Source organism: Stegostoma tigrinum, chromosome 14 (assembly GCF_030684315.1).
Source record: "Stegostoma tigrinum isolate sSteTig4 chromosome 14, sSteTig4.hap1, whole genome shotgun sequence".
NCBI classification, from domain to species: Eukaryota; Metazoa; Chordata; class Chondrichthyes; order Orectolobiformes; family Stegostomatidae; genus Stegostoma; species Stegostoma tigrinum.
In genome coordinates, this window is record NC_081367.1 from 5925831 (window position 1) to 5945084 (window position 19254).

The following is a 19254-nucleotide window of genomic DNA, read 5'->3' on the forward strand; positions in this document are numbered from 1 at the left end:
AAGTCCCTCAGCTTTTCCTCGTAAGACCTTCCCTCCATACCAGGCAACATCCTAGTAAATCTGCTCTGCACCCTTTCCAAAGCTTCCACATCCTTCTTATAATGCGGTGACCAGAACTGTACACAATACTCCAAGTGCGGCAACACCAAAGATATGTACAGCTTCACCATAACCTCTTGGTTCCGGAACTCGATCTCTCTATTAATAAAAGCTAAAACACTGTACGCCTTCTTAATAGCCCTGTCAACCTGGGTGGCAACTTTCAAGGATCTGTGTACATGGACACCGAGATCTCTCTGCTCATCTACACTGCTAAGAATCTTACCATTAGCCCTGTACTTTGCCTTCCGGTTACTCCTACCAAAGTGCATCACCTCACACTTGTCTGCATTGAACTCCATTTGCCACCTCTCAGCCCAGCTCTGCAGCTTATCTATGTCTCTCTGCAAGCTACAGCATCCTTCGTTACTATCCACAACTCCACCGACCTTAGTGTCGTCTGCAAATTTACTAACCCATCCTTCTACGTCCTCGTCCAGGTCATTTATAAAAATGATAAACAGCAGTGGACCCAACATCCACCCTTGCGGTACACCACTAGTAACTGGTCTCCAGGGTGAACATTTCCCATCAACTACCACCCTCTGTCTTCTTTCAGCAAGCCAATTTCCGATCCAAACTGCTATATCTCCCACAATTCCATTCCTCCGCATTTTGTACATTAGCCTATTGTGGGGAACCTTATCGAATGCCTTGCTGAAATCCATATACACCACATCAACCGGTTTACTCTCATCTACCTGTTTGGTCACCTTCTCAAAGAACTCAATAGGTTTGTGAGGCACGACCTTCCCTTCACAAAACCGTGCTGACTATCCCTAATCAATTTATTCTTTTCTAGATGATTATAAATCCTATCCCTTATAACCTTTTCCAATACTTTACCAACAACTGAGGTAAGGCTCACTGGTCTATAATTACCAGGGTAGTCTCAACTCCCCTTCTTGAACAGGGGAACTACATTTGCTATCCTTCAGTCATCTGGCACTATTCCTGTAGACAATGACGAGTTAAAGATCAATGCCAAAGGCTCAGCAATCTCCTCCCTGGCTTCCCAGAGGATCCGAGGATAAATCCCATCTGGCCCAGGAGACTTATCTATCTTCACCCTCTGAAGGATTTCTAATACCTCTTCCTTGTGAACCTCAATCCCACCTAGTCTAGTAGCCTAATCTTACTTTCGTCATTCTTGTATTCCTTAAATGCTTATAGAAAGCCTTAGGATTTACCCTGATCCTATCTGCCAACAACTTCGCATGTCTCGTTCTGGCTCTTCTGAGCTCTCTCTTTAGGTCTTTCCGGGCTACCTCGTAGCCCTCAAGTGCCCTAACTGAGCCTTCACATCTCATCCTAACATAAGCCGCCTTCTTCCTCTTGACCAGAGATTCCACCTCCTTCGTAAACCACGGCTCCCGCACTCTACAGCTTCCTCCCTGCCTGACAGGTACATATTTATCTAGGACACACAGGAGCTTTTCCTTGAATAAGCTCCACATTTCTAATGTGCCCATCCCTTGCAGTTTCCTTCCCCATCCTATGCTCCCTAAATCTTGCCTAATCTCATCGTAATTGCCTTTACCCCCAGCTATTACTCTTGCCCAGTGGTATACACCTATCCCTTTCCATCACTAAAGTAAACATAACAGAATTGTGATCACTATCACCAAAGTGCTCACCTACTTCCAAATCTAACACCTGGCCAGGCTCATTACCCAGTACCAAGTCTAGTGTGGCTTCGCCCCTTGTTGGCCTATCTACATACTGTGTCAGGAAGCCCTCCTGCACACACTGGACAAAAACTGACCCATCTATGGTACTCGAACTATAGTGTTCCCAGTCAATATTTGGAAAGTTGAAGTCCCCCATGGCAACTACTCTGTCTCTCTCACTCCTATCAAGAATCATCTTTGCTATCCTTTCCTCTACATCTCTAAAACTATTCGGAGGCCTATAGAAAACTCCCAACAGGATGACCTCTCCTTTCCTGTTTCTAACCTCAGCCCATACTACCTCAGTTGACGAGTCCCCAGACATCCTTTCTGCAACTGTAATACTGTCCTTGACGAACAATGCCACACCTCCGTCCCTTTTACCATCTTCTCTGTTCTTACTGAAACATCTAAATCCCGGAACCTGCAACAACCATTCCTGTCCCTGCTCTATCCATGTCTCCGAAATAGCCACAACATCGAAGTCCCAGGTACCAACCCGTGCTGCAAGTTCACCCACCTTATTCCGGACGCTCCTGGCATTGAAGTAGACACACTTCAAGCCAATTTGCTTGCCGGACTTCAAGCCAACTATTTGTATGGAATAAATTGTGTTTCCTTTGAGATTTGGTATTCTTGTGTTTTTGTCCATAGCTGCACAACAGCCTGTCTTGTTTCCCAGAAAAACTCAAATGCTGTGGTATGAAGCAGCGGTTTGAAATAATCAGATCAGACTGGTTCTGCTGTTTAAAACCTTTCTTGACTTGATTTATGTATATTATTTTTGTGGATGAACACTTTGAACTTGCACAGGATTTTCCTATGTCGTTGTCATGTACACAGGTGGTATCTAATTGGAATCACCTTTTTTCAAAAAGGAACACAACAATATACCTTTTAATTGAAAAAAATTTCAAGTTTAAATTTGACCTACCACTGAGTGAAGCTGAGACAACTGGCAAAATGATCTACTGTGTGACTGCTGAGTTTCAAAGTGGCCACAAAAACTGCCTGAAACCCTGATCAGTCCCACTAGAAACCACTTGATACCTTGTGATTCACCCCATCAGAATTCAGTGCAAACTGTTTGGATTATCCCTCTGGAAATATAGTGTGTAGCCTGTGCTTAACCCCCATCAGAATATACCGAATAGCCTGTGGTTATCCCGCCTTCGGAATATACCAAATAGCCTGCGGTTATTGACCCATGGCCCCCCCACCCCAACCAGCAGAATATAGTGTGTAGCCTGTGATTATCACCCCTCCATTAGAATATAGTGTATAGTCTGAGTATCCCCCACCCCATCAGCATACAGTGTGTAGCCTGCCATTATCCCCACTGGAATGTAGCATAGAGCATATGATTAACCCCATTTTGGAATCCAGTGCGTATACCTCTCTATGTCACTTAAATTGTGCCCCAAATCCTTTGACCTAATAATCCTTTGTAACAGGATGTCAGTTTTTGTCTGATAACACTTCTGTGAAGAAGCTCAGTACGTAGCACATGATGTTGTATAAGGCCTGTAATTAGCTTCAGTATAATCCAATACACAACAGTATCTTAGAATTGTTACAGCTCAGGAGGTGGGCATCTGAGTCTGTTGTCAGCTTCAGTTCTGTGCAAGAGCAATTCAAATCGTCTTGCTCTGTTACCTTTTCCCTGTAGCCCAGCTGTTCTTCAGCTGCTTATCCAAATCCTTTTCGTCAACCATGATTGAATCTGCCTCCACCACCCTTTCAGGTAACGTGTTCCCAATCCTAACCGCATTTTGTTTTAAACAAAAATGTTTACCCTCATCTTGCGCATGGTTCTTTTGCCAGTCAATCCTGTGCATTCAAATCTAGGTCATTAATGTATATTAAAAAAGACAGTAGTTCCCATATCAATGTGAAGGGATACAACCGTGTAGCTTCATCTAGCTGTGACCTTGTTTGATGTCATTTAGCCAAATTTTAATCCATGCTGCCACAAGTAGCTTTGATTCAACAAGGTTCAACTTTGTAATTTATGTGCCACTTTGTGCGATCCAATTTGGGAATCCATGTACGCCACCTCGCACACATTACTCATCGACCACACCCCCCTTCACCTCATCAAATGAATTAACTTAGTTAAACACCATTTGCTCTTCATAAATCCATACTGACTTTCCCTTATTAACCTAAGACACTGGAAGGGATTGAAAGTTTCAGCAGGATTGAAGATGACTTCAAGGTGATGTGTACAAGTCGAATGTGTGGGAGAACGTGGCAGATGTAGTACACCATGGCTAAATGTGAAGTTATACACTTGGTGTGAAAAATAGAAAGAATGAGATGTGAGAGATAATGGGAACTGCAGATGCTGGAGAATCCGAGATAAAGTGTGGAGCTGGCTGAACACAGCAGGCCCAACAGCATCTTAGGAGCACAAAAGCTGACGTTTCGGGCTGAGACCCTTCATCAGCATGAGATGTTTACTGTATTTGTGCAGTCTCTATTAAAAGGCAGCCAGATGTGTTCCATTGCAGTTATGTCTACCAATCATGATTTCAAATTACTTTGAACAGATTAATTTGCATCACACTGAAATTGTCTCTCTCCGGTTAAGTTGTTTTTTTTTCCTGTGGTTTGCCCTTTTCCTTTTCTGCAGCTAATGTGTGTCATGTTAGGATCACCGTGCCCCTACTGAAGCTTGTAGCCCTCTGGCAGCTTGATTCATTTGGATCACCTCATTCTGCAGAACTAGATCCAGCAATGGCTCCTTCATTTATATGCTGAGGAACCTACTGAAGTAGGAAATTCCCTTGAACGCATTTTAGAAACTTTTTTTCCTCTCTGCCCCTTTCCATTCTAGTTAATATTAGTTCATTTTCCAATAGCTACAGTTTTTCCCAAGGGTATGTCAGTGGTTTTTGCAACTGTCTTATGTTTTTACAATTTTGTTCTTCTATCTTTTTCACCGGTAGCTCACTCTGGTGGTGCAGTGGTAATTTGCCTATTCCTGGAGCGGGAGGTCTGAATTCAAGTCCCCACCTGCTCCAGAGGTGTGTAACAACATCCCTGAACAGGTTGATTAAGAAAAATAGTTTGGTAGCTCATAGAATATACAGCATAGTGTAATGGTACTTCAGTTGTGTCTTTACGTCCTTGCCACCTTTAATCACTTTGTATACCTTTGTATTTGTATATTATATATAATGTTTTCCTCCTCATCCTTCATTTCTTTTCCTCAGCATCTTGTATATGGGAATATTTACCACGCATTTCTGCTCTTTATAGAGTCACGTCTGCATGATGTTGCAGATACTGAATTCCCGTGTGGCAAACTATACCTGCAGGTCGCAATGATTCTGCATGCGTTTGCATACAAGCACTGTAAAAATAAATTAGATTTCATTGCATTCCCTGTCCTTCTGAGCCCACTTATTACCTTCCTTTCTTATTCTGGTGCTATCTGTTTCCCAAACCTTGTGTGCTTCGTGTCTCCTTTCTTTTATACAACATCTTGGCTCCCATCCTCTTATTTTAAACCCTCCTCACAGCAGTAACAATCTGTCCCTCCATGACTTTGTTCCCATTCTGCTGAATTCTTTTGTCCTGTATAGAAGTTCATTACCCCAGAGCCAGTCCCAATGTCCCAGAAATCTAAAGTTCCTTCCTGGTGCAACATTTCCCCACCCCCCACCTCCCCATACATTCAGCTAATGTGTCCTTCTATTTCTGTACTCATTTTATGTGGCACCAAGAATAAATCCATATGTTATTGCTTTTGAGGCACCTTCTTCTAGATCCTTTCCTAGGTTGCTAAATTTTGATAGCCAAGACGTTGTTACCAATATGAATTGCAAACTTGGCTGCTGTCACACTCGGCGTGCTCTGCGACATACCTTCCTGTGATCATGTTTGCAGGTGCAGAAATGCCTGTCTGCTCCCCAAAGTATTAAATACCCAATTACTTTCTTTCTCAAGCTTCCTGTTGCTCCCTTGTACAGTTGAGCTTGCTGTGAACTTGGCACTCTCCCCAGAGGAATTTTCACTCCTATTAGTGCCCAGAGTTGATTACAGGATGGAGAGAAGGTTGCACTTGGAAGATCCTTACATTAGTTACCTAGTCCTCCTCGTCTGCTGGTGCTGCATAATCACCCTCTACCCGGACATACATAAGATGCAGAGTGACCACCTCCATAGCAATGTGATATCCCTGAATATCTCAGCCTCATTGATGCAGTGCAACGAATTCAACTGATCTGAAACCTGGAACCCCCAGATCCTTAAATTGGTGACATTTCCTGCATGTTTGGTTGTTCAGCCATTGAGAAACACCCTGGAGTACCTACGTGGTACAAGGTAAGCATTTCACAAGACTGAAATGCCTTGCCATTTCTCTTTATCAGACAAAATAAATTTAATAGAAATTAACTAAAGATATTACCTGTTAATGCACCTTGGTATTGTCTGCTACATATTCTGTAATTACACCTCCATATCTTTAGTGTATGGCCTACAATCGTACTGCAGTATAAACTGATGTAGAGTCTTTTAATTATATATGTGTATAATTTGATATACAGTCGAATTACACATTTGTATAATGCAATATATAGCCAGCAATTACATTGCAGTATAACTTGGTACCCAGCCAATGGTGACCATTCCATATAATCCGACACACTGTTTGTAATGGCAGCTTTGTATAAACTGGTACACTATGTGCAATGAGCCTTTGGTATAATCCAACACATTGTTTGTAATGAGCCTTCTGTATAATCTAGTACACTGCTTGTAATGAACTCTGCATTATCTTGTACACTGTCTGTAATACACATTTAGTTCAATCTAGTGCATTGCTTGTATTAAACTCTGCACATAATCTTGTACATTGCGGTATAATTTATTGCCTGTAATTACACTTCAAAAAAATCTCGTACATGTCCTTGTTATTACACCTCCATGTAATCCACTGTAGAGCCTATAATTACATTGCAATATAATCTGGAATTCAGCCTTTAATTACACTGCAGTATAATCCACAATACAGTTTGCAATTACATTGCATTGTTACCTGGTATGTGGCCTGTAATTATGGCACGATAGGTCAGGGATGCTTGATGTAACATTTATAAACTGATTTGTTTGAATGACACTGTGGGAGTTCCAATTCATTTGTCATATAGGTTATAATGTCAGGTCTGATTTCAATTTTGACTTAATTCATTTGGCGTACTTACATTAACTTAATTTCTAATATTTTGGAAGTGACTAGTGACTGAAAGTTTATAAAACTGTCTGCTATATTTTCCTACATGATCTGGTATTGAAGCCAAGGACATAGCTTTCTCTGTTAAAACCTAATTAAGGTCAGGTCTTGCTTGACACTGTTTTGATTATGGCCGTTTGTTTTCCAGATGTTTTGTCTTTGTTCCAGTAATGCAGGAATTAATTCCAAATCAAACAGTTTAATAACTTCATTAATTAGCATCTCCTTTTATGTTCTATTGTGTTAACATGGATGTTGAAAAAAAGATATAAAACCAGATTTTCTTCTTTCATTCGTTCATACATCAGCATTACTGGTTAGGCCAGCATTTATTGCCTGTTCTAATTGCCCAGAGAAGAGTTAAGAGTCAACCATCCTGTTGAGTCTGGAGTTGCATACAAACCAGACCAGGTAAGGATAGCAGATTTCCTTTCCTAAAGGATATTAGGAAATCTGTTTTTTTAAAAAATTGCCTATAATTGCCAGTGTTCACATGACACCACTAAACGAACTTTTGTTTTTAAGTCCAGTTTTTCAAAACTTGAACTCAGATTTCACTATGTATCTGGTCAGATTTGAACCATGTCCCCAGAGTATTAGGCTGGAGCTCTGGATTACTATTGTTGTTGACATCGCAATTTTTTTTGTCATATTCTGATTTCACTGCTGCTAAGGGGCCTAGCGTTTGTCATGGAGTACTCAAATTATTAAAGAAAGCTGCCGAGCCTGTTAGAATTTGATTGTGTTGAAACCAGATTCACCTTTGTTTTTTCTTAAAACAGTTCATAGTTTCGCCTATATGCCATTATAAGCACAATGCTAAGAGGTTTTAATTATAGAGATGCTGTTGTGATGAAACTGGGGAGAAATGCTTTTAATTATGGTTGACCTGATGGCTGTTCGAAACCTTTCCAAAAAGGATGACAGTGTTGTAACTTGGAAATAAACTGATGAAGTAGGCTGAATGACACTGGACACAGTGCTGCTGTTCGTAGAATGCAGTGAGGCAGTGCTGCATCTAGGTAGTGTAGTATACAGTGCTGTAGCTGATAATGGATGCTATGGTTCTGACTTGGATGAATGGTGCTGTGACTGAGTAGCATTGTTGGTGTGATGTTGGGTAGTGCTGGTATGAATGGGTTGATGCTGATTGTGTGAATTGCTGGTTGTAGTCAAAGATGATAAGTCAGAGATTTTCATTGCATTTCCTTGTTTTGCACTGCTTTACAGTTCAGTATTAGCACGTGAGGTATCTAGGTCATTGTACATGCTTGCAATGACCCGAAATGCTTGATGATGGGCAACTGGATTGGCAATGTTGGAGCAGACGTGAGTGGTATGGTTGTGTTTAGCATGAGGGGAGTGGCACATCAGTCAAAGTCATAGAGGTGTATAACACAGAAACAGAACCTTTTGGTCCAACTCGTCCATGCTGACCAGATACCCCAAATTAATCTAGTCCCATTTGTCAGCATTTGGTCTGTATCCCTCTGAACCTTTCCTATTTGTATACCCATCCAAATGCCCTTTAAATGTTGTTTCTGGCAGTTCATTCCAAACATGTGCCATCCTCTGCGTGAAAAAGTTGTCCCTTAGGCCCCATTTAAATCTAAATCTTTTCCCTCTTACCTTAAACCTACGTCCTCTAGTTTTGGACTCCTGTTCACTGGGAAAAAGACCTTGACTATTCATCCTATCTGTGCCCCTCATGATTTTATAAACTTCTGTAAGGTCACCCCTCAGGCTTTTTAATATTGACCTACTGTTCTGTTGTTGGTCTCCTGTAGATTTGCTATGTCAGTGGAGTGTTGGGATGTCTTGTCACCCAGTGAGATTTCACTGGGTACCAGTAGGCCTTCAACATTATGCTATAGAATTTGGAAAGTTAGCTTATGATCACAAATCCAGAGGTTAGCTCAAGCTTGAGACTAATGGCTTGGGATTGACTGGGATTCAGCAAAGGGGCTCTTTTGGAAGCCTTTACTTTTCTCTTGGAATCCAATCTGCTGGCAGGATCACTTGCTTTCCTGGGACACCTGGATGTTGATGGGATTGAAGGGGTGTGTGACCACTGACCCATTGACCCCAATTTAGGACATCGGTACTTAAATAAAACAGACCAATCTAATTCAACTAAATTACCTATGATTACTGTTCACTGTTCATTGATTCAAACAGTTTCCATCAGCGCTGAAGATGGAACTGTAACTTCTGTATAGTCTATAAAAATATATTCTAAAACCAACTGAAATCTGAAGGATAGAATCTGACTGCATTCCTGAGCAATTTGTCATAGTTGATCTGCAATGGTATGAAGTATTCACATTTTAGTGAGGGTGAGGGGAAATTCTTAGTTTTATTCTTAGTTTGACTCTTTTACTCTGTAAATGCCCTGTGATTACTTCTGAATAACCCCATGTCACCGAGCTGGTGTGTTGTGCATTTGCTTTATGTTCGTTCCATGAGAATGAACAGTTAGTGTGTTATCTCTGTTAGTGCCATATTTCTAATTGTTGGACCTTCTCTTGTCAGGCTGCCGTGCTGACACTGTGTTACAGAGGAGGATGGGAAAGAGGCGGTGCCTTCAAGTAGAGCCAACGCTCGAGCAGAAGATAGCAGCGGGCTGCTGCGGAGTGAAGAAGCCCAAATTATCGGGCAGCAATGTGCACAACCAGCTGAACCACGCTGGCACGGGTCTAGGCTGTGGCTCGGTGCCTGGCCTGCAGTCTGGAACAGCCCTGGGGAATCACCACAACCACAGCCAGAACCACAGTTACAGCCAGAACCATTGCGAGAGGAACAACCGGGAGAGCAATGGGAACCTGAACTCCTTGAACTCTGCACTCAGTCCTGTGACTGGGCTGACCACAGTGGGAAACCGTTCGAATGGAACTGGGCTCACTGGAACCAGTGGAGTGAATGTGAGGAACTTGGTGGTGACCGCAGAGATGTGCTGCTACTGCTTTGATGTGTTGTACTGTCATCTGTACGGATTCCCACTGCCCCGATCTCCCAGGTTCACCAATGACCCATAGTGAGTACTGCAGGATAAGGATAGTCGATATACTACTCAATGTAGAGAGGAGCAAACACTTCCCAATTGATGTTCCCCACTTAGGGACATTAGTGAAGCATGAGGGTAAGTCCCCTCGTCAAATTAACAAGTTTAAAAGATTCTTCTTTGGTTGATTAGGGTGTTTTGGGATAGAGTAATATTACATTCCTCCTGGTGTATTAGTGAGCTGTGTTTCTCTGGCTTCCCATAGAGGAAGTACTGATCTCGGCCGTAATGCCAAGGGGGTTGGTAGGGAGAGGTGGCAGCAAGTTAGCCACCCTGCCTACCTGACAGCTCCTTGCAGCCGGTTCAATATCAGTACTGTATTGTCAGTAACCTGAGAACAAGATAGCTGGCCACTCCTTTTATTCAAGGGCAGTTTGCTGATTTGTTTAGACTCAAGCAAGCCATACCAGAAACGTTTGGCTCCAAGTGTAGATACCATTGCTGAAGTCATCTGGATGCAGTTCAGTAACCAGCACTGTTGTGACATTAATGCACTTCAGATTGGCACAGAGGCTATTTCAAAGCTGTGCAATGACCTGCACCAAGGCTGTTTAGATGCAATGTGCCACTTGTACCATTTATACACAGTGCAGGATTTCACTCCTATGCTACTGGGAGCTTCTACATCCTACCACCAAGCATTTGCAGGTTAGTGAGCTTGAGCAGCTTTCTTGTTTCCTAGCAGGTGACACAATAACTATATTGTTGGAAGCATGGGGCACATTTCCTTCATACCTTTTGCAGTTGCGGGGGTTGGGAAGAACATTTGGTTTAAAACAAAAGAGATGCTGCTCCCGTATTTCTGAGACTTGGCTTGAATTTCAGAGTAGACTGATCAGAAAAGAGTCCCCTCTTTGTCCTTGATGCTGGTGCTAAGGTGGGTTTGTCACTTACCTTTCATGGTTGAACTTGGCTAACTGTAAAATGATGTTTAATGAAATAAGGCCATGTGACACAAACTCTGGATTGCACACAAGGTGCTAAAGTGGGAGAAAGATTAAACCCAATGCTGCTCTGGTCGAATGTGAACAGATAAAATGTTGGCCTATGTCACTGATTAATCTCAGCACAGGGACTTTAGTAAGAATGTGAAGAACTTGAAAAGGTGAACTCCTAACATCTGAAAAATGATTGCGCATGAGAATGGATCAACACGTAGCTTGCATTAACACAGAGTTTTTCACAACTCTAGCATTTCATGACTCTTTTAGCTGTATAATCACTGTTGTTGTATTTATCCAAGCAATTAATACTTGGGGATTGTTCAGATCCATCTGAACCGCCCCTGAGATCATGACAGTGTCGCACTCAGTGCACTGAGTAAGCCGAGTTAATTGCTGACCCAAACCTAGTGGGGCTTGAACCCCCAAACCTCAGAGCCAGACAAGAGCGTTATAATTAAGCCACACAAATAGCTTGGACTTATGCCTGAGTTGTATTTTAGGTTGACTGAGATGCAGAAGGTGAAAGTTTAGATTCCCCATGTGACATTCCTGAGCCGATGTATGCTTGGGTGATCTTACTGCAGCTGTTCTGATCTAGGGTCTATAACTCTCAACATTGATGACTTAATATTTTGAGAGCCTGAAAAAGTTGTCCTGGTTTATAAAAAGAAAGTTTCCCACATTGGATCCAGCCAACAACAAGCAAATTCAGTGTGAAGTTGGGTTAGCTGTCATTGGTCATATGAGAGCTGATTCCCTTTTTATGACAGGTTTTGATTCACAGTTTTCAAATTGTTAAGGAATAGGGCATGGGTGAGGAAGATTTAAATAATTTAAGCCTTCGAGGTGAATGTACAGCTCAGTCTATCACACGTTCCCCACTGCCCCTCCGGCCAAGTTTAGTGGGTGTTGATTGCAATGTCTGAATTCAGAGCCTGGAAATCTGAAAGCTATAGATGCAGGGAGATACTGCAGTGTCGACAAATATGAGCTTTTACATTCTCAGCCACCTTGCCTGCTCATTGAATCAGTGAATAGGTTCAAACAGAATGAGGCTATTTAACTGCTCCAGACACTTAAGAGCAGCTCTGGCAATGTATACCTGTAATTTACTACTGTTCTCATACTGCATCTAAAAATGGAAGGATAAAATGCTAAAAAGATGATTGAGAAGCTGATGCTTGTCCTGTTTCTCATCTGTCATAGAATTGTAGAATCTGTACAGTGTGGAAGCATGCCTTTTGGCCCATCAAATTCACTCCAACCCTCCAAACAGCATCCTGCCCAGACCCAACTCCCACACCCCTGTAACTTTGCATTGTTTGTGGCTAATCCACTGAGTTTGCACATCCCTGAACAATGTGAGCAATTTAGCGTGGCCAATCCACTGAATCTGCACATCTTTGGACTGTGGGAAGAAACTAAAACACCTGGAGGAAACCCATGCAGACACTGGGAGAATATGCAGCTCCACACAGACGGTTGCTTGAGGCTGGTATTGAACTCAGGTCTCTGGCGCTGAGGCAGCAGTGCTAACCACTGAGCCATCATGCTGCTCTTTCTGATTAGTGCCAGCATGGAGTAGTGGAAATTGGATCAAGAGGAGAAAGTTGGTTGTTTTGAAATTCACCTAGGTCACAGAGGCTCAGAGGAAGCGTGTGGGCTCGCTCATGCTCGTGTGTCTAGAGGTGGCACAGGCTGGGCCTCTATATATTGCCTGGTTCTAATTGCCCTTGAGAAGATGGTGGTGAATTGCTGCAGTCTGCTTACTGTAGGTAGATCCAGAATGCTGTCAGTGTGTACATGCATGTGTCTGTGTTGTACTGGCTGCACAAATGCATGTATGTCCAGAATATTACACTCTGCCTTGGGGCTGATTCATTTCTTTAAGGTTTCCTTCACTGAACACTCTTGGCGCTTCTGTCATCTTGAGATTTTCCTGCTGTGGAAGGAAGCCAGTTTCAAGTATTAGGGCTGATCTATAAAGCTGTTGTGGCTGAGCTGAGAATAGGGTGCCTCCTTCCATTTATCTGGTGACCATTTGTGGCTGGCCTTTTCCTCCCAAAAGGTATTTCTCCACCTCCTCCAGCTGGGTGTGTGTCTGGGTTTCACTGGCTGTGGTACCTTGCTATATCCCCTGCATTTCTTCCCCTCACCTACAGTCCACCATTTTGATATTCCCAGGCTCCTGCGCTCGCTGGGGCCTGCAAGTCTTCCCATAATGAGTCTAGGCTCTGCAGGTTACGTTTCAGATTGAAACAAAAGAGCCATTTAATGGCCTGCCAGCTTCTCCTCTTTAGGATTGCAGGGCTAGCCTCAAGATGGTTGAGAGCCTAGTGGTACTTAAATAGCTGTGAGGAGTGTTGGCAAAGCACAAGGGGTGGGGGTGCTCTGACTTTTACATTGGGTTTGGGAGGGTGTTACCTGGGGACCCTGCACCTAGTGAAAGAGTGAGAATTTGAGGGGTAAATCCTTTTGAAAGGGGCATGTGGGGGGAGCATTTTTTTTTTTCAATTTTCATCCTTCCTTCTTTGAAGCTCCTATAAGTCTGTCATGACAGCTCCGTGACTGCTGGCTTCTCTCTGTACCTGAGTCAGTTTTCCCTTGTGCGAGCCTCGGCAGTTGAATGATTGTATGCTACACAACTGGAAGTCTGTGTGCTATTAACTTGAGGCCTACTTTTCAGTAGCAGCTAAAGATCAGGATTGTGTCTGTGGTACCATAAAAGGAGGTCCTGACAACTATTTTGCGTGAGTTTGGGTAATTGTGCAGACCACAGATCAAATGTGGGGCCCACCTGCTCTTTAACGTGACATTACCAACTTAACCTTTTTGGAAGAGGTTCAGAGTTAGATTTTAAAAATAAATTGCTATTGATTCTATCCTGTCTCTTGTAACAGGGTTGTTAGAAGTTCCACATTGTTAGTGAGTTTTGAGAAGATTTGTAGCTCAGGTTGAGGTTGTGGACGTTAGTTTCTCGCTGAGCTGGAAGGTTCATTTTCAGACGTTTCGTCACCATTCTAGGTAACATCATCAGTGAGCCTCCGGTGAAGCGCTGGTGTTATGTCCCGCTTTCTATTTGTGTGTTTAGGTTTCCTTGGGTTGGTGATGTCATTTCCTGTTCTTTTTCTCAGAGGATGGCAGATAGGCTCCAAACATCCAACACATTGACTTGGAGCCAATCTACCATCCTCTGAGAAAAAGAACAGAAAATGACAACACCAACCCAAGGAAACCTAAACAGATAAATAGAAAGTGGGACATAACACCAGCACTTCACCAGAGGCTCACTGATGATGTTACCTACAATGGTGACGAAACGTCTGAAAACTAACCTTCCAGCTCAGCGAGCAAACTCACATCCAGTTCCACATTGTAATTTAAAAACAGAAAATGTGAAGATCATATTTCAGGGTGACCCTGCACTGATGAAAAGACATTGACATAAAATATCATTCATTTTCTCCATGTATGCTGCCAAACTTGAGTACTGAGCATTTTCAATTTTAATTTTGCATTTCCAGTATTTACCATGTTTTTGCTTTTGTCTTGCTATTTTAGATAGACAGTAAGCAATTGAATTGTAGCTTTTAATCCTGGTTTCAGGCTGATGTGCTTAGATCTTCTTTCCTGTACTTGCAAATCTATGTAGAGACTTGAAAAGGGATTCAGTGCACCCTCACAGCAACTTAGAATAGATTCTGTTCTGAAGGAGGACATTCAGCTCATTGTGTCTATTCTGGCTCTCTAAAGGAACGACTCACCTAGTGCCACTTCCCCACTTTTTCCCTGTAACCCTGCCCATTCTACCTTTTCACATAACAATCCAGTTTCCTCTTGAAAGCCTCAATTGACCCTACCTTTAACACACACTTGAGAAACATATTCTAGATCAAGCCTTCCACAATGTCACTGTCTTAAAAGGCTTTACAGTTAATGAAGAAGAAGGTGATGGCTTAGTGGTGTTATCGCTGGACAGTTAATCCAGAAACCCAGATAACATTCTGGGGATCTGGGTTCGATTCCTGCCATGGCAGATGATGGAATTTGAATTCTATAAATATCCAGAATTAGGAATCTAATGATGACCGTGAATCCATTGCCGATTGTCTGGTTCACTGATGTCCTTTAGGGAAGGAAACTGCCATCCTTGCCTGGTCTGGCCTACATGTGACTCCAGACCCACAGCAATGTGGTTGACTCTAAACTGTTCTCTGGGAACTTAGGGATGGGCAATAAATGCTGCCCAGCCAGCGACGCCCTCATCCCTTAAAGAATAAAAAGAAGTACTTTTGACCTGTCATCGTTGTTGCCGTGTGGGGAATATGGTGGTTGATTTGCAAAATGATCGTGGCTGGGTAACGTGCTTTGATGAATTTGTTTGAAGGATGAAGATTGACCAGGGCGCCAGGAAGACTTGACGTTTGCTCTTCAGAATCGTTCTGCTGTGTGCAAAAGAAGCCACAGTGAGGGCAACATAGATATTAGTTTAACTTCTTGTCATTTTGCTTGCACTGCACTGCAGTGTCAGCTTGCATTATTGTGACTGTCAACCAAAAACTAAACTATTTCAGAGATAACAGTGCTAGCTCGAGCTACAGCTGGCAAGGTGTCCCATGTCATCTGAACAGTGGGGTAAATTGATTGAAATAGGGAGGAGCGTAAGAGGGGTCATTGGAGTTACTGAAGTTGGCAGTGCTGGAGCAATGTTAGAGAAGTTATTCCAAATGATAACCTTGGCAGCAATTAGGTTGATAAGGATGTAACTGGGCAACTGCAGTCCCAAGTGGAAGTTCAGTCGAGTGGCCGGGATTATTGAGTGCTGCTTCAAATATCGTGTCCAATTAACTGCTGCATCTTCTGTCTAAACACCTCGTTCTCACCATCTGTCTATCCGCTAGCTCTGTCAATCTGAGAATTGTGCTTCACCTCACCCAAGTACACAATGTACTTTTGCGTGCCGCAAACTCTCACCTCTCAGATTGCACATGTTGCCAGCTATCCAACTATGACAGCCACATCACCCGAACGTTGTTGCATAACCCTGATGCACTCTTCTCCCCCTTGAGAAGGTGGCACACCACCAAAGGTAGCAGGAGCTGTCTGGGTCTGGGGGAAAAAACCCTCATGCTCTAACTGCTATGGAGGAGGCTGCACTGGCTGTTCTCTGAAGTGCTGTTTTTGAGACTGTGCTCAGTGATGGAACTGAAGTAATTGAATACACGTGCTGTCATTATACTTGATGCCTCTCATCCCATAACCTCTTCACAATCCCAGGTACTAACATGCTGCATGTCTAGATTAGCAGTGGGATCTGCACATGGCGAGATGCTGGGCATATATATGCGGCAACTTGGGCAAGGTTAGTACTGCTTCCAGCTCATTGGGCTGCTTCTGTAGTGGACCACGATGAAAACTTTGGTGGATCAAACTGCAGCAGAATTTTGATGCAAGTGCACAATGCAATGTTTGATGCAATGGGGAGCTTGACAATAAACCCTATATTAAATGTTTGGGACCTTGAAAAAACCAGCATTAGCTCAGCACAGGGCTTTGTACAGACCTTAAAGGCCATACTTCCTAGTATGGAAATGCCAAATCCATCTGCATATTTACCCCACCATGATCCAGTATATGATGCTGCCTGACAAACCCAGACTGCTGCTATGCATGGCTGCCATTCTGCTACTCAAAATAACTTGCAGACAGTCCAGTGATCACTCTGGTGGGGTGGCAGTGGCTTCTTTCAGTATGTGGCACAACAGCATTAATCTTACTTTTGCCCACTCTGCCACCGTCTCGTTGTTCTGGGTCTTGTCAGCTAGCCAGTGGTCGAAGCCCAGAACTCCTCCAGCTTGTTCGGCAAAACTATTGTAGTCTTTTCCACTGGAAGCCACTAGCCATGCTACAGTCACTGACATAGCACCGGCTGGGAGCACTATGACTGCTACTAGGGGAGAGTACAAAGGTTATTATTTGATAATTTGGAACCGAATTATTAATCGCTTGGGCAAATGCAGGTTAATTAGGAAACCCAACACAGATTTGTTGCGGACAAATTGCATCTAAGTAATATTCTTGAAATTTCTGAAAGTTGATAAGAGTAATACACTTGATGTGGTATACAATGAGTTCCAAAAGGCGTTTGATGAAGTGCCACACAATAGTGTTGTGAGCAAATTTAGCACTCCTGAAATAACAGAAGCAGTGATGATATGAATCAGAAATTGCCTGAATGAAATTAGTAATGCGTGGTTGTCTTTTGGACTAGAGAGAGTTTATAGTGGAGTTCCCCAGGAAGAGGTGTTACCAGCCCTTCTCTTCCTGATGTACTGTACTTTAATGACCAAGACCTTGTATAGTGTACAAATTCAAAATTTACTGATGATACAATAGTTAGAAGCCATGTAAACCATGAGATGGATTGTATGGAGCTTCAGAAGGACTTAGACGAATGGGCAGATGAAATGCAATGCAGAGTGTTGTGAAGTGGTTCATTTCGGTAGGAAGAAGGCAGAGAGACAATGGATCTCATGTGAGTTAGCTCATGTATGACTTGTGTACAGACGTGCTGCCTAGGTAGTCACGTGGACTGTCGCATTCCTCCTACCGCTCTCCTCCTCATCCGTCCCTGGCCTTATGTGTCTCCACAGCTTTGTACTGGATAGCCTCAGCCACAGAATAATCCAAAAAGTGGCTACTGGGAAACGAGGACTATTCACTGAATCCAGTTCATAACCCACCCACACTTGTGCATTCAGTGACTACCTAATGCAAAGTGTGATGGAAACAATAACTTCATGGTTCAAAGATATCTGTCGCTAAGGGCTGTCACTTCATAAGAGCAGCATTAACCCTTGGGCCACCCTAGTCTCCCAGTAGCTACTTTTGGTTTGCGGTGATGTCTGAAACACAGCTGGCACTGTTGAATGTCACAGAATGCGAGCATCAGAACAACTTGCAGTGTCTACAGCTACGCACCAGCTGTATGTTGAGGGAGCTTTTCCGCTCCAGTCCATGGCAAAGTTGTGCTTGCAAACCAAGGTGTATGTGGTCATGGACACCCTTTTCACAGGTAAGCCTGCAATCTGAGCAAGTGCTCGTGGTGCTCAGTCTGCTGAGATCCCTTCTCCTTGCCTGCCCCTTCCTCTTCTACCAGCCAAATCCACTGTGGTGGTACCTGCTCAATCTTCCGGTCATGCCATATTCCAAGAGGAAGGATTATCAGTCCCCTCCCCTGTGTTGGGGGACAGTTGGTCTGTGAAGAAGCCTTGAAGTCAGCAGCAAAGTCCTTCAGCACATGCCACTCAGTTCCATGTAGATTTTTCAAACAGCTCTGGATAGCATCAATACTTTGTAAAAAAAAAACCTAGCAACGAGTCAGCTGTTGGTTTCTCCTGAGATAATAGGAACTGCAGATGCTGGAGAATCTGAGATAACAAGGTGAAGAGCTGGATGAACACAGCAGGCCAAGCGGCATCGTTGGAGCAGGAAAGATGACTTTTCGGGCTTAGACTCCTGCCGCTTCAGTGGACCATGTGTTTGTCACCTAGATTGGTGTTATCTCGTGCACAATGTTAGACCAAGTTTTGATTTGCAGAACCTATTGCATATATTGTGTATTGAAATTGTTGCTGGAGGAGTGGGTATCCTGTAAGGATCTAAGTCTGTTCATCCATGTCAAGATTTCCTGGTGACAGAGCCTTTTTGTTCGAATCTATCCAGGGTTGGTGTTTTCAATTAAGAAAACAAAATGTAGAGAAAGTCAATGGGCCAGGCAGCACCTGTGATGAGAAACAGAACTGATGTTTCCATTTAGCGGAGTCCAGGTTATGAGCGCTCAGATTGACTTTCAGAATGTTTTGTGTCTAGATTTGGGAGTAATCAATAATTCCTTTAAATCATATTATCAGGATATATCCTATATGTGGTCATCTGTGTGAGCTGGAGACAGGACGTTGCCTGGAGTGTTCAGCTGCAAAATATGGAAGCACGGGTGTCAGTTCATAGTTACACACTGATGACATGATTGGCCTATTCTGTAGATATTTTCTAATCAACCTGTCAGGGATGTTATTACACACCTCTCTGGAACAGATGTGACATGAACCCAAGCCTCCTGGTTCAGACGTGGTGTTACTGCCTCTCCCATACAAGAATTCTCCACCTGTTCTGTATATTACTGATGGAGGTCTGCTATCTGCGAAATAAATAAGAACCAAAAGAACTGTGTATGCT

At 43.1% G+C, this 19254-nt stretch overlaps 1 protein-coding gene across 9 annotated transcripts in view; it reads left to right on the forward strand.

Annotated features, from left to right (window-relative positions):
* Positions 1–19254, forward strand: part of LOC125457902 (AMMECR1-like protein) — a 65348-nt gene that overhangs the window by 19472 nt on the left and 26622 nt on the right. For 8 of the 9 annotated variants that reach the window (XM_059650964.1, XM_048542674.2, XM_048542676.2 and 5 more), the window contains one exon: positions 9544–10045. In XM_059650964.1, the coding sequence (XP_059506947.1) occupies positions 9544–10045 (502 nt within the window). Of the gene's footprint in view, positions 1–7334; positions 7423–9543; positions 10046–19254 lie in introns of those variants that run through there. The other variant, XM_048542682.2, reaches the window with a different exon arrangement.